Consider the following 15645-nt stretch of genomic DNA (forward strand, 5'->3'; position numbering starts at 1 on the left):
AGGGAGCATTGTGAATACTTAAAGGTAGATTTTTTTAATAGCAAAAGAATTGGGTACCGTATTCAGAAATGCTGTCCTCGTGATGCTTTAACGAGGAGAGCACCTCATCTCCCTTTGCAGAGCCACAAGGAGTTCCGTGCATAAGGGAGGGTGGTCCCCTTATTCGGTCAAAAAGGCTTGTATGCTTTCCTTTAGAGCATTTCCAGCAGCTTTCTCGTCATTTTTCCTATATTTAAGGATCCAAACTACTTTTTGCTTCCTTATATCAAAATACGCCCCAATAGCTTCCCTTAATCATTCCCTATATTATTAAAATATTTATTTTTTTAATTATATTATATATATGAGAGGAGAGAGGAGAGAGAATTGTAAGAGGAGAGTGTAAAGAGGAGAGAGAAATGTTTTTTTTGAATTTAATAATCATAAGGATCGCAATAGTAGAACCCTATACTTTGGGTTCTACTGTAGCGATCCTCATGGTTGAGGCTTATTTAGGGAATCTGCTGTGGGACATTTTTTATGATTTTTTGGGCATATTCCCTACATATAGGGAACAGACTCCCTTATAGGGAGTCTGCTGGGAATGCTCTTACGAATGCATCACACCTCCTTAATCCTTATACATCTCTCCCCAAGTAAAATGATTTGCATTTCTTTTATTTTTTCTTGTCTCTTTCTCTTGAAGCTAATTCCCAAAAAGTCTTTCTACCTAGTTTAATACTTACAAAATCACCTTTCTTAGTCCCTCAAACCATAAAAATACATATGGCCCCGTTTGCCAATAGCACGGGGCCGGCACTGTAGCTGGAACGGCACTGTAGCTGGAACGGCACTGTTCCAGCTACAGTGCCATCTGATTGTTGTAGGGTTCTCAGTCAAAATGCACACAAATTTCAAAAACAACACTTAAATTATTCACTTTCCAACCAGATAATTCAAACTGAAATTTTTATTTTTTTTAAAAAAAAGGAGAACCGATCGGGGTGCTCCTTGGACAAAATGGGGTGGCCGAACCACCCCATTTTTGACCAAGGGGGTGGCTCCCATGGCCAAGGGGGTGGTCCGGCTACCCCCTTGGCCAAAAAAAAAAAAAAAAAAAAGGGACCGGGTGCATTTGCCCAAATGCACCCGGTCCTTTTTTTTTTTTTTGGCCATGCTGTACTGTTGGCAAACGGGGCCTACTTGTCTGTCTCTTCTCTTTTTTGTGGTTTGGTATATATATATATAAATTTTATCATTAATTAATTTCCATATGCATTGTATTTCACTAACCTACATATTTCAAAGAGAATATGGGCTCTTTGCTAACCCTTTTTATTTTTTCCTTCTTCCCAAAAAAAAGTCAAAAACTCAAAATTCCGTCTTCAAAAATTTTTTTCAAAAAAAAAAAAAAATCTTAAGATTATGTTGTTGCTCACTATCAAAGCAAATACGATACCCAATCTAACCACGACAATCCTAAAATAAATGATTTTAGAGTGCTTTCATCAATACATTCATATCTTATGTATACATTTTTTTCAATTGAATTGTTAGATATCTATATATTTTTTTTCTATTTGACCCTAATATTTCTCTTCCTTTTTTAAAAAAAGCATTACTGTTTTTATCTCTTCCGATGTTAAAAACATCGTCTTCCCACATTTTCTGACAAATCTCTCTCTTTCCTCTTCCCTCTCCCCTCACCGACGGCCGGCCACCGGAGACCACGAACGCCCAGCACAGCTGACGACGAGCCACCCACATCTCCGGCGACGAGCTACTCACCGTCAAAATCCCGAAATTTCAAAACCCCGCCGAACTTTCGAAGTCGTTCTGAACCCGAATCAGAAAGTAAAACCAAGCTCAGAATGGCGGAGAGGAACAAGTACAGCATAATAATCCCGACCTACAACGAACGCCTCAATACTGCCCTCGTGGTGTTCCTCGTCTTCAAGCATCTCCGGTATGCCCACCTTGTCTCTGATCCTAGAATTCTTTTTCGTCCCAGTTCTTTTTTTTTCTAGGATCTGATTTTGGATTACTCTTCTTGATTTTGTTAAGGCTTCTCTAAATTGAAATGAAAATTGGCCTTGTTTTGGGATTTGGGTCTTATAAACATATACAATCATTTATGGGTTTCATTTGCTTGTTCCTGCGCCTTGCATGTAGACCGTGCTTGAGATTATGTTGGCAATAGGTAATAGTTTCGTGAATGGACGTCTCATACAATTTCTTGTTTGGTTAAGGGATGTTGATTTTGAAATAATTGTTGTGGACGATGGTAGTCCTGATGGGACTCAAGAAGTTGTAAAACAACTACAGCAAGTATATGGTGAAGATCGCATTGTGAGTACCATTAGATTTGAAAATGAATCTGAATTTCTGAGCAAACTCATTTTTCATGCTTAGTTCTGACTTGTGACGATGATCCCCTACTTTGTTTTTTAAATGATGCAGCTTTTGAGAGCTAGACCTAAGAAGCTTGGGTTAGGTATGTCTGTTATAATCTGTATATAAAAAATTACAGGGAGCTTGCTTTGATGTGTATTCAAATTTCAGGAACGGCTTACTCTCATGGCCTTAAGCATGCGTCTGGAAATTTTGTTGTAATCATGGATGCTGATCTATCACACCATGTAAGTATGTCGGTGGGATGTGGATAATAATTTGGTGCATTGTTGAAGTTTGAAATTGGTAAGGCATCTAGGTTGCCATGGATGATAATTTGCCACTTTCAGTTGTGTATGTTGGCAGCTAGGAAAGCTTCCAACTTATTTCTGATGTCTACAACTCGATTATGCTTTGGTGTTTCTTTTTCTGTGAACCATCTAGTATTTCATTCATGTGGTTACCCAAAATAAATGTCAAAATATAAATTGGATTCACCGATGGTGGTTAAAACATCCATGAGACCCACTGACCAGGTAAGTGCATGGAGTCTGTGGCTATTTGTAGTTGCTAGCCCTGTTCATAGTATTAATTTATCACATTATTGTTTCCAATTTTCCATCGGCTATAGTTTCCTCATCTGACCTATTTGCTTCTCGTCATGCAGCCTAAATACTTGCCAAGCTTCATCAAGTAAGAGAAATTCCATTCGATTCTTTTCTATGCTCCAATTTTGACATAGAGTGCCTAGTTTCTGGAAAACCTTCTGACTTTTTTTACTATGATGTGTTTATTAAGGAAACAGTTGGAGACTGGTGCAAGTATAGTTACTGGAACCCGCTATGTTAAAGGTGGGGGTGTTCACGGATGGAATCTTATGCGCAAGCTAACAAGTAGGGGAGCCAATGTTCTTGCACAAACACTTCTATGGCCTGGTGTATCAGATTTGACTGGATCTTTCCGGTACACAAACTATCGTATTAAGTTATTCAATTGCTCGACACTTCCATGATTTTGAAACTGAAGTTACTTGGATCATTTGAAGGCTTTATAGGAAATCAGTTCTTGAAGATATCATTAGTTCCTGTGTGAGCAAGGGATATGTCTTTCAAATGGAGATGATTGTTCGAGCTTCTAGAAAAGGCTACCATATTGAAGAGGTAGGTAGAGTTACATATTTGTCTATTATCATGGTTTAAAATTGAATTTGACAAACTTTGTGCACATTCAGTTGTGTGGGTCTTGATCCTAACCAGCGGGTTTTTTTTTTTTTTGGATCTTATGCTCTCAAATACTAAATTTACTGGGATCATCCTATGCGAATACCTCAACATCTCACTTGGTTAAAGTTATAGTAAAAGAACTTTACTAGCAAGTGTGGGTTTGAGTTGGTCAGACTAGTTTCGGTTTGCAATATAAACATCCTACCATTATGGTTTGTCTTCCTGGTTTTTCTGTTTCAAGTTTTGTGGCAAATTGAATATTAATTGTGAACTTTATCAATATGGGTGGAAGGAAATAATTTTTAGTAAAGAAGTAAAGCCTGAAATACATGGAATGATAGGAGCTCGAAAAGTGCGATATACTTTCTCCTCTTTTGAGTCCTTGAGGAAAAAAATTCTCTTACACAGTTAAACACATGGAATCAGCTTAGAAAAAAAATACATGGAAGCAGTTAGAAATGCCAACAGCGCATGCACAAGTGCATATTCAGGCCTGTATGTATGTAAGCAAGGATGAACATACATATGTATTTTTGAATTTATGCCATGTGACTCCTCTCAATGTTGTGCTTCATGAATGCAGCTATGCCTTATTGATAGCTGTCTTGAGTTAACAAGGCAAATGTGCATGTTTATTTGGCTGCCACAAATTTCAAATTTATGATTACCTTTGCAACTTTTTTTTTTTTGTTGTCTTCCCCTTAATGTACCCCAGCTCTGCATCAACAGTAAACAGCCAAACGGTTTTGCCTATCTGACCATGTTGCCTAATTCTCTTTCTTCCTAAACACACTCATGTATTCAAAGGATTTGTAACATTGGGAGTCCGGTAGTGATGCTTGAACTTTATACATTTAAGCTAGTTCTGCAGAATCTATCGGAGGAGCAGTTTCAAGTACTCATGATAATGAATGCTTTGTGTTGCTTGATTCGCTTTTATGTATGTATTTTCTAGGTGTACTCATTGATCTTCCACCTTTTAGTTGATCTGGATCCTGTGCTTGTCTACAGGTTCCAATTACATTTGTTGATAGAGTATACGGAAGTTCAAAGCTTGGAGGATCTGAAATTGTGGAATATCTAAAAGGCCTTGCATATCTGTTGGTCACAACATAAAATAAAGCAGAAATGACAAGCAAGTGATCATCTTTTTTCATTTTGTGCACTAGTCATGTAAGGTTTTTCACTCTATAATTCTTCTTTTTGTTTATGAATTTTGATAGGCCTTATCATACAAACAACTAAGATTCTCAATTGAGTCTTAACAGCAGATTAGCACATTGGCTCTTGTGTTTATGAGTCACTTCCTTTTAAGTAAGATTTACTTCTGATGGCAATTGAGTTGTCTGGTCACATATTAAAAGATCATAATTTTATACCTAGAACACGGATTGAATGTGGGTTTATGGTATTTAGGATCTAGTGTTCCGTGTTTTTGATTGATTGTTAGTTTTTTTAACAAACAGAGCCTGCGTTCTCCTACTAGTATTCTTTGTTTCAAAAAATACAGAGATTTTAGCTTTAAGAAGCACAAAAAAGCACTTACAATATGCAAACCACTAAACCCATTAGAGGGGTGGGTGTATAAGAAAGATCCATAAGTTTTGGATCTGCTACCCCTTTACAGGGGTGGGTGTTCTTACTTCTTATTGAAAACTGTGTATCGGATTTTTAGCTACACCATAACAAAGTCTAGTTCTTTTTTCATTTTGGGTCAACGAAGATAACATTGGTGTGTGATTCTGATCTAATAACAGGAACTATAATTGAAAACATAAATCAGAAGAAATATATTATTTAACAAAAAAAAAGAGGTTGGTAGACAAGAGAGCTGACTGGTGCTTTTGGAGAAGACGGGGAGCCGAACCAAACAGAGGCTCTACCTAGTTGTTTTATTCGTACGTTTTTAATTTTTTTTTTTTTAATTTATTAAAATAGAGTATATGAAAGACTCGTATCCGTGCATTATGCACGAAATTTTTCATTATAATTTAATTTTTATTGTACTTTTCATTATAGGTTAAAAAAACATATAAAATCTATTAAATAAAAATAAAAATTAAAGTTATACATTAGTACATTACTTAACATATTGATACAAAGTTACACAAAAAGTTGCATGAATGTTCGTTCAAAAAAAAAAAAAAACACTGCATGAATGTATAAATAACTAAAAAACACTTAATTTTATTTTAATACATAAAAATTTAAACATGTTAAATATTTGTTTCTGTATGTGTAATTTATAACGAAAAAAAAAAAATAGCAAGAGAAAAATATGAACTATGATTATTAAAGCATTAATAGAAAATTAGAAGATATGAAAAATGAGAAGAAATTGCAGATACACCGGCATTCATCTCCAATTATATATGATAATTCATAGATGTTTTTGCTCCTAAATGCGCTGTGAAGTTTAAGAACTGCCTCCAGAACTCGATGATCTCCCTCTCCTGATTCTGAGCTTTTAGCATCAAATGGCACCGGTGTGCCTAAGCGTCTGCGCCTTGAAGAAAAGCTGCTATGGATCAAAGGTTGGTGTGAAATTGGAGAGTGAAAATTACCAAGAACATAAGCCTTAAAACTTGTTTGGCTAGAGAGATTTTGTGGAAGGGAATGTGAGATTAATCTACTGCTGGGGAAAGAGACCAAGGCCGCGATTTCTCTAGGTTGTTGAGAGAATGAAAATGATCGAGGTGGGAAGAAGTCATTCAAATCTTAAAGAGTAAACGTATATCTTATACAAGTTCCCTACAAAGAAAAAGTTAGAAGCATTTGACAGAAAATAATCAAGCAACTGGACGATGTGCATCAATAGCAAGCTAAGCATCTTTAAGAAACAAAACCCTACTGCATGTGGCTTATTTTCAGTATGATATACTCATCAGTTTTTTCATCAAACAATAATATATATACATGAGTCTTATTTTGTATAGACATTTCGAGTGCGTTTAAGATTACGATTTCATAAGTGAACGATGAATTTTTTTAACTGTGTCAACAAAAAATAAGGTTATGAATTATATATATTTTTCCTAGTTAAAACCATATCCCCAGCCAGCCAGCCAATTATCAATCTTGGTATAACAAACTTAAATTAAGTTGCAATGAGCCTTATGAGTTTTGTTCTGCTCATTTCACTTACAATCTCCTCATTCTGCTCACGAGGTCTTTGTACTAAAGATTGATGTTAACAACTATCTTAATGTATTTTTTTGAAAAAATTATATACCTTTTTCACAAAATTAGTTGTGAAGTTAAAAAAATAATAATAATAATTTACAATTTTTTTTTTAATCAAGTGGGGAAAAAGGGTCTTGGAATGACTGGTCTTGGAAATCCGATTTATCCCTCTCCCTAGAACCCTTCAGTTCCTTCTTGTCAAATCCTGAAATCCCCATCTCCCAATAACCTGATAACCCTTGGAAAGTTCACTCCCATCTTAGAACATGCCTAAGCAATCGACCTGCCAATTCGATTCGAAGAGGGCGATCAAGCCTACTACGTCACACACTCGCTTTGAAGGTCGATTCTTGCTTTGATTCTTGCCACTACTCCTTTGCTTTAAGGGTTAGGGTTTCATTATTTTGAGCTTCAATGTTGCTGGTCGGTTAGGTATTTCTTGTAATAAATTTATTTAATTCTGTGTTATATTTTTTGGATTGGGTTTGCTTTTGACGTTGTTTGATATATATATTTTTTTGATATGTCCACACAAGGAAATGTGGAGAAATAATTTGAACTAATGACTTCCGCTTCATGAGGCATGATTCACAATCGATTGAGCTACTCATTGAGGACACGCTCTTTGATATTATTTGTGAATGTTAGTTTGGTAAATTTACAATGTTGAAGTGACAAATTTTACCGAAGATTTTTTGTTTTGCCGAACCTTGTGAACGTGTCAAATTTGAGGCATTATACAAAGACAATAATAACCCCATTCACTTGTCACGACGACGCGTACGGTCCATCAAAACAAACCGGGAAGCGCCTAGAGAGAGAGGGAGATCAGAATCAGAAGTACACAGCCTCTCTCTAGTTGTTGATAATGGCGGAAGATCTGGTGCTAGACACGGCGATCAGAGACTGGGTGCTGATCCCGCTCTCGGTGGTGATGGTCCTCATCGGAGTGCTCCGCCACTTCGTCTCCAAGCTCATGCGCTCCAACCAAGTCCCCGATGCCAAAATCGTCAAAGAAGGGCAAGTCTCCCAACCCTAATTTATACTTTAACATATTGCGCAATTTTATTCATAGGCTTTGGGATTTTGTGGTATTGGTTCAGGCAAGTCATCGTTAGGGCTCGGAATCTACGTGCCGGCGCTAACTTTATTCCTTTCAAGTCGTTTCGCGCTCGCAGATTCTATTACAGCAACGAGGTATTTCATCTAATTATGGTTTACAATTAGTAATTTTGTTGTAATTACTTATAAAAAATAATTAGATTAGAGAATGATTGAAGTGTTAATGATTTCGATGATAGGTCTGTTTGAGCTCAATTTCTTATTGTGAGTCTTAGAAAGTTCAAAAGTGGTGCTCAATTTTTAATTCTAAAAGTTTAATCACTGCTTTGAGAATATAGCAGTGGTTTTTAGTGCCGTTTGAAGTCAAATTCAAATGCAAAGTTAGGGCTTTTGAAGTTTTATCTAGGTTTTGTTATCCTCGTAGTTATAGCAAGATGAATATGTGAGTTCTTGTGGTTTTTTCCTTAGTTTGGTGGCCCTAGCGACCTGCCTTTTGTGTGTTGAAGTTGTAACGGGCAGGCTAGTTTGGTTCTTTATTTTTTATGTTGTTTCTAAAGGAGTGCATTTGCCTAGACAAGCTTGTCATCTTCGTTTGGTTGTGTCTAAGACACAGATACTGAAGTTACATATATGTCGTGGCATGGCAGGAAAATGGGCTATTGTTTGTTCCTAAGGGCCAGGCTCAAAATGCCCAGGCGCAAATGTTCTCTGATCCAAATATGGCTATGGATATGATGAAGAAAAACCTTTCAATGATTATACCCCAGGTATTGCAAGTTACATAGTTTTTCCTCTTTTGATAAGACATTGTGGTTGTGTATTTTGTTACTATTACTTGTTGGTATAATTGCTTGAAATAGAAATAGATCGTATTGATACTCTCTTGCTGATCAGACTCTTACTTTCGCATGGGTCAACTTTTTCTTCTCGGGATTTGTAGCAGGTTTGTTTCTATTCCACTGTTAATTCATTGATTCTCTGGTTATTTCTTCATTTGAAATTTTACTATTGAAAAAGTATGGAAACATTACTTAATGTATCTTGCGTTGCATGCCAATTTTTAGGTGTCATGCTGAGATGGTAGGAACATTAGTTATGTTTGTGTTTTCTGTCTTAAATGATGTTCTTTTGCATTTTGATCTTTCAAATATCTCCTTTCATCCTCTTCCTTTTCTGACTGTATGGTCAGTCTTAAATTCCCTGCTTGATTGATCCCCATACTTTGTAAATGTCAATACATTGATGTTATCATGTAAGGTTATCTAAATGCCTCTGCTTTCTGCAGCTAAAATACCATTTCCATTGACTCAGAGGTTCAGGTCAATGTTACAGAATGGAATTGACTTGAGTACTGTGGATGTTAGCTATGTCAGTAGTCGCTCATGGTATCTCTCGAAGTTTATGATTCTTCCAATCATTGAAATAAATTTTCTGGATTTTTCTTCTATCTCTTAGGTAGTTGACTGGCTGCGTCTAATAATTTACAATTCATTCTTTCAGGTATTTCCTCAATCTGTTTGGATTAAGAGGTTTATTTAGTCTCATACTGGGAGAAGACAATGGTTAGTATTGATCTAGAGCTTATTAAGATGTTATTGAAAAATACATTTCGATTGTTGTTAAACGATTCTGAAGTCCTGCAGCTGTCATTCATAATTTCTCTGATGCTGACTTTTCTATATCAATCTTTGAATTAATGATATGACATTTTCTGATGCAGCCACAGATGATACCCAGCGTATGATGCAAATGAGTGGGTTTGGCTTTGATCCGACAAGGGTAAACTTTTAAGTTATTTGCAGTGCCCTTATTATGTTAAGCATTTTTTTTCTTCCTATTTTTGCTGTCATAAAGCATGTTTTGTGTAAAACTTTTGGGCTGCTTTGTTGGTTCTTGTGAGAAATGCAGTTATTTTGAGAACAACGAGTTTTTCAAACAACTTGTTCCTGTATACCCCTCCCACACCTTTTCTTCTCACTTTTGCTCGTGTGCACACATTATTCCCCCCCTCTCTCCCTTTTATATATAAAGATAGATCAGCAGGCATTAGCATGTGAAGCTAGGTGAAGCATGGTTGTACTTTTTAAGTGACCTACATTCTAGTTGGATGGCTAGGCCCACTCGATTATGCATGTAGGAATCTCTGGAATAGTTGCCCACGTAATTCTTTATTGCTCAACATGTACCCATAATTTGTGAGTGACCTGCTTTCTATTTGGATGGCCTTTCTTTTTCTTCGTTCCTAACTGTCCAGGATTTCAACCAATATTGTTCCTTATATACTCTGGTATAGTTTCCTTTCTGGAATAAAGTATAAACCCTGGTCGATGGGAGATTTTGGTATATGTAAACATGCAAAAAATTATTTTCAATTTTTTTTAAAGAATTTTGGTAGGGAGCCAATAGAAGACCATCATTCTCCATCATGAATGACTCCCAATCTTAGCCACTTCTTTTTTCTTTTTTCAGAGCTTGGGTGCTGAGAAAGACAGTCTCGACATAGTTCAGCATGACTGGGCGCTGCCGAAATTTGAGCATCGTGCTGAAGCAGTTTTGAGAAAAGTTCTTAGCTGAAGAATGGCGTCTGCTAATTTGCAGCCTGACTGGATCACATCATGATTATTTGCTACTTGTTATGTATTCCAGTGTTGGAGCCACATCTTGAGTACCATGGGGTGGCCATGGCCCCAAAACTCTTTCATTATTATCTAGTTGTACTCCTTCAATAGATGCTAGATGACTTCCCGAAAGTTTCTCAACTCTCACAACAGCAGCCTAAATTATTTGACACTTTCAATTTTCATTTAGTAAAAGAAAACTTTTAATCTTGAGAAAACAACTTTGTGCTAAGTAGGAAAGTCCATTTCATTTGTGCCCCTCGATAATTGTTTTTAGCAGTCTGACAGGTTTTGGCTCCTTAATTTTCAAAAGCTGGGGGTGCTCGAATGTCTATTTTCAAAAGTCGAGTCTCCTCCAAATTATGAATTATGATCTCTGATTCTCTTATCTTTTGTGTTATCTTAATCTGAACTATTCATTTTAAATAAACAGCCCAATATATCTTTATGTACACGTATCTCCATGAGCAATTTGGTGGCTCCAGCCGTGGTAAATAAGTTGCTGGATATTCTGTCTGGAACTGAGGTGCAAGCTTCTCTAAAAGTGGGTACGGATGAGATGATCAAACGGTGTGGTGTGGTGTTATAACTTACAAGCAACAAGACATGGAAAGACAAAGAAAGTGGGCAATGATTAGAGTCAAATAGTGTTGGCGCTTTAGTGAACTCGAAGCCATTTGGATTCAGACGACCTTCCGAAGCGGCCGGAGAACTTTGGATATTTTGAAGCCTTTGATCAATGAGTGAAATGTTCTGTGGAAAGGCCCACTTCATAAGCAGCCCCTTCTAGAATGGGCCAGGTATGTTGCTGTGTCGACTTGACAAGAGCTAAGAGTGTTTGCTTAAAGAAAAAAGGTAAAAACTGTACAAGGAGAAAAATATACGTGTTTCCCCATTGGTCGACTCGCAATAAATAAGAAAGGGATGTTGGCATAAAGCTACCTCCCAAGTCAGCCTCAATAAAAAAATTGGGAAAAGGATTTCCCAATAATTGAGTTCTATAATTTGAGGTCGCCCGACACTTGTCATGCATTTAAGATTGTCACGTGACAGTCCACATGGCACATGTTACGTTTACAAATTAACATGACACATTAGGCATTACTTATTATGTCAATTTCTAAAATGTAGATTGTCATGTTGCAGCTAGATAATACCAATTTTCGTAAAATATGAACTCCCATATAAATTTGTAAAGACAGATATGATAGTGTCGAGAGTAACATGTGATATTTATCAATTTCACATCATAAAGATCAAGTGATATGCATATCGAATTCCCAGAATAATATTACATGTTATTTATGCCTTTCTATGACATTCCATCATATCACATATGGTCAAATTATAGCAAAACCTAAGTGCTTATAACAGTTTTCTACTTGATTCTCTAACCGTGTGAAACGGAAAAGTCGTGGACAGAGTTGTGGCAACTTCTCACGCCAAACTATACTTGAAAATGACATGCATAATTGGGATCCGAATTTCGATCAAATGTTAGAATCTTATGGGATCTATTTGCTTTAGCTAGGTGGACAGATGATCCAAAATTTGTTCTTATAGATGAGTTTCATATATAATTTTTTTTAATATTTAATTAAATTAATAGAAATTTGGACAATAAAATTATTAAAAATTTTATTCATTAAATGTCTGTTAGCGTTTGGCAAAATCACGGATTTACTTTTAAAATTGCAGTTTACTTTTTAAAATTGTGCGTTTTCAAAAAAACATCTTTTTACCAGCGATTTGAAAACGCAAAAAATCTATATTTTTAAATTACAATTTTTTAAAAATGTAATTTTCTATAATTTAGTTAAAATCGAAATTACTAATGCACCCTAAATCCAAGCCATCCGGTCACCGCCAACCAGAATGGCCATTGTAGGTCCTCCCCAGTCATTTCCTACGCAATTTGCACCGGGCTAATGTCAATTGCCAGCCTCATCATACGTGTAGACACGCAGGAGACAACATGTTAATTAAATCATATCATGGAGGATGAAGAATTATAGGAATGTTGACTATCGATTGACTTCTGGGTCCCATCTAGGCTCAAAATTGTTTGTCCACCTCATCAAGTTTCAAGTGATTCAGCTGATGGACTGAAAAAGACAGTTTTTTCTTGGACATGCGGAGTGAAAGAAATTTTTGATGTAAAACTTAAGAGCTTTAAGGACAAATGTTTCTTGTTTTTATTAATTTTGATGTGCTTAAGAATAATCTTAAGTAAAGGGCCCTCCGGCCCAAAATTAACCTAATAAGACTCCTGTAACAGGTAAAATTATAAATAAGTCATACCCAAATAGACTCTAAACAGTAGTTGTAACCATCCCAAGAAAACAATGTTTATAAAAAATAATAGTCAGGCCCAAACCACGTATACTCTAACGCTATGATATTCTTGAGACACGAGAAAGCAATTGCCTAATAGAATAAGAGTCTTAGAAACAATTCGGTTATTCTTAAACATTCCTCCTCTAAAACAACCATCACGTGAAGGAAAAAAAAAAAAAAAAAACTCTCCATAAAAAGAAGAAAAATGATTCATTCAACCATTCTCTTCTCAAACAACTTTTTAAATTTTCTTCTCTTTTTCGTTAAGCAAATTCAAACTTTAGCATAAAATATAAGAGTGTTCTTCCACCGACACACCCTAACGAGGTTCATATGCTTTTTCTTTTCCGATCTACATGAAATAAAAAGTCTCATCAACTAGTTTTTCAAATTTTATTAGACATGTATATAACAAAACTTACATTCGCTATATATAAAAAATACGGGTTCAATAGACTAACATCCGATCCAATTTTGATAAGAAGTTTCGTAAACTGAAAAATTTCGTAATAAAAAGTTTATAGTAAATCAAAATGGGTCACGTCCACAAGTGTCAGCAACCACAAAAGCCTAGTAGACTATGATGTAGGATGCTAAGCTTTACACATGCCATGCTACTATGAGGTTGTCGTTGTGGGGGGTCCATGATCCAGCGGGAACCCTTCTCCACCGTCCAACTTTCCATCAACTTTTTCGCACTTTACAGAGCAAATCACATCTACTTGTAAGAATGGCAGCCATCAAGATGGGCATGTGTGCACACAGTCTTGCCCAAACCGATACGTAAAATGAAGGAAGGAGAGATTCCTGCTGACACGGCTCTCGTGGCATCATTGCTTGCGTCCAAAATTCAACTAAATCTCTTGCATCTATGCTTACTTATTATAGGCATCTAGTGTACTGAATTTGGATTAGCTGTATTCGGCAATGGAATAGAAAAAAGAGTGAAGTAGTATCGTGGTAGATTTGATTAATATGAGATAAAAAAAATAAGGGTATTTTGTATAAGAAAGTAAACAAAATTTATTTTTGTAGTGATTTTTTTTATTTGAATAGTAGTAAAAAGTAATTAATGTGATGTAAAAAGTAAAAATGTTGAGATTAATTTTGAGAAATTTTTTTTGAGTTTTTGGATTTGGTCCGGTCCGGTCCTCTGGTCCGGCCCTTTGCCAAACACAAGGATGTCTGTTTTTCCTCTTATTATGGGGGGCTGGGACAGGAGTTGTAAAAGGAAAAGATAGGGGCTCTTTGATTGATAATACTTTTTGAAATAATAATGACATTAACAATTTGGATTTGAATTTCACTAACTTATTGCAGCAAGCAATTGTGAGATAATTTATATGAAACTTATTTATCTAAATAGCTATCTATCTGAGCAGGCAGGCAGATCTCGCATGAGTAATGTGTCTCATATGGGTTTTTTTAATAATTTTTATTCAAATTTACGGGCAAACGGTTGAAAAGAGAAATGCTATGTGTTATTTTAGTGTTCTCTTTGTTTTAAGTAGATATTATTAAAAAAAAAAAAAAAAGAACTAGCCCTTATTTTTTTTGCTCGATTTTAAAAAAGTAATATTCAAATAAAAACAAAAAAACACTTGACATTTTCCGGCTGAAAATCCAATCATAACAAACAATATAAAATCATGAATACTTAAAACTTTAATTACCTTTATATCACATCGAGATTGTTGGGATTAAAATCAACTAAATTCATTACCAAGATCGTCCTTTTAGATCATTAAAAAGTATATGAGGAATTAAAATACCGAAAATGGCCTTGAAATGTGTATAATTTGGAAGGCAATAGTGGGGGTATGGTTGGTAACATGTTGGGTTTCCAAGGTGATGAGCAGAGGAAGTGACTGTGATCCGGCGTGGCAAATAAGACGGCTGCAAGTGGGTCCCGAGTCACGAGAGTCCGACCTGGAAAGCATCTACAAGTGGGCCCAGGGAGGTTCATCTTTTGGAGAGGGTCGGTTCCCAAAGGTAGGAGCAAGGGGGTGGATCAAGGAAGGAAAAGTTGGCCACGATAGCATTTCAAATTTGTGTGGGGCTCAATAGACGGCAATGATCGCAGTTGGTGATGCAAGGGCCCCATCACTTTGGCCACCGCCCTTACGAGCCATTGTTGGCTTTTGTTTGGCTCATGTCCATTACATCAATCATGGAATGTGTTTGGTTTTTGAGAAAGAGTGGTGTGTTGTGATTGATTGTGTGAATGAAAACCTTTTAAAAAAAAAATGGTCGTAAACGATTGAAGTTAAACCAACAAAAAAAAGTGACTACTAAAGTGAAAGTTGCTCCTAATTTTTTGACAATTACAGAAGCCCCATCTTTCTCTTTTCTTTTCATTTTTTGTTGCTTTTAAAACCAAGAACAATCTTTTCATATAATTTCTTCTTCTTTTTTTTTTTTTTTTTTTTTTGAATTTGTACATGTTAATCAATTCTATTTTGCTCGATTCGGCTTGATTACAACCCTAAATTTATATAGGCTATGTTTGGTAATAGAATAGACTTTAGAAGTGAATCGGTACTGTAGTAGATTTGATTGATGTGAGAGAAAAAAGTAAAAATGTGAAAATTTTTGTTTTGTAGTGATTTTTTTTATTTGAATAGTAATAAAAATGATTGATTTGATATAAAAAATAAGAATGTTGGAGTTGATTTTGAGATAAAACGTGTAAAAAAAAATTTGGATTTTGGGTCATGAGTCCTCTCTCCAGTCCGGTCTCTTGCCAAACATAACCTATAATGAACACTCTGGACTATTATGCTGGTTTTATGCCTTGCAGTGAAAAAAAAAAATTAAACAATCCAAGTAGAAGAATTTGTATCTACTTAAGT

General features: G+C 35.8%; 2 protein-coding genes across 2 annotated transcripts; both read left to right on the forward strand.

Annotated features, from left to right (window-relative positions):
- The first annotated feature begins 1640 nt into the window (after nucleotides 1-1640).
- LOC132168507 (dolichol-phosphate mannosyltransferase subunit 1) lies at nucleotides 1641-4930 on the forward strand. The gene is made up of 8 exons (XM_059579496.2): nucleotides 1641-1945; nucleotides 2229-2328; nucleotides 2440-2473; nucleotides 2542-2618; nucleotides 3038-3063; nucleotides 3169-3333; nucleotides 3416-3530; nucleotides 4605-4930. Exons 1-8 carry the CDS (start codon nucleotides 1851-1853, stop codon nucleotides 4707-4709), a joined length of 717 nt encoding a protein of 238 aa, XP_059435479.2. The 5' UTR covers nucleotides 1641-1850; the 3' UTR covers nucleotides 4710-4930.
- A 2610-nt stretch (nucleotides 4931-7540) lies between these two features.
- On the forward strand, nucleotides 7541-10677 carry LOC132170740 (ER membrane protein complex subunit-like protein (Protein of unknown function DUF106, transmembrane)). Its single transcript, XM_059581828.2, has 8 exons — nucleotides 7541-7796; nucleotides 7880-7973; nucleotides 8486-8605; nucleotides 8733-8781; nucleotides 9124-9223; nucleotides 9339-9400; nucleotides 9559-9617; nucleotides 10308-10677. Exons 1-8 carry the CDS (start codon nucleotides 7645-7647, stop codon nucleotides 10410-10412), a joined length of 741 nt encoding a protein of 246 aa, XP_059437811.1. The 5' UTR covers nucleotides 7541-7644; the 3' UTR covers nucleotides 10413-10677.
- Nucleotides 10678-15645: the final 4968 nt, after the last annotated feature.

This window comes from Corylus avellana, chromosome 1, assembly GCF_965113065.1.
Source record: "Corylus avellana chromosome 1, dhCorAvel1.hap1.2, whole genome shotgun sequence".
In the NCBI taxonomy this organism is placed as follows: Eukaryota; Viridiplantae; Streptophyta; class Magnoliopsida; order Fagales; family Betulaceae; genus Corylus; species Corylus avellana.

Excerpts from the sequence above, each read along its gene's own strand:
- LOC132168507 (XM_059579496.2), top strand. The coding sequence starts at position 1,851 with ATGGCGGAGAGGAACAAGTACAGCATAATAATCCCGACCTACAACGAA. Across the intron at positions 2,619-3,037 it reads ATGCTGATCTATCACACCAT|CCTAAATACTTGCCAAGCTT; the intron begins GTAAGTATGTCG and ends CTCGTCATGCAG. Across the intron at positions 3,334-3,415 it reads GATTTGACTGGATCTTTCCG|GCTTTATAGGAAATCAGTTC; the intron begins GTACACAAACTA and ends GATCATTTGAAG.
- LOC132170740 (XM_059581828.2), top strand. The coding sequence starts at position 7,645 with ATGGCGGAAGATCTGGTGCTAGACACGGCGATCAGAGACTGGGTGCTG. Across the intron at positions 7,797-7,879 it reads GCCAAAATCGTCAAAGAAGG|GCAAGTCATCGTTAGGGCTC; the intron begins GCAAGTCTCCCA and ends GTATTGGTTCAG. Across the intron at positions 9,224-9,338 it reads TATGTCAGTAGTCGCTCATG|GTATTTCCTCAATCTGTTTG; the intron begins GTATCTCTCGAA and ends TCATTCTTTCAG.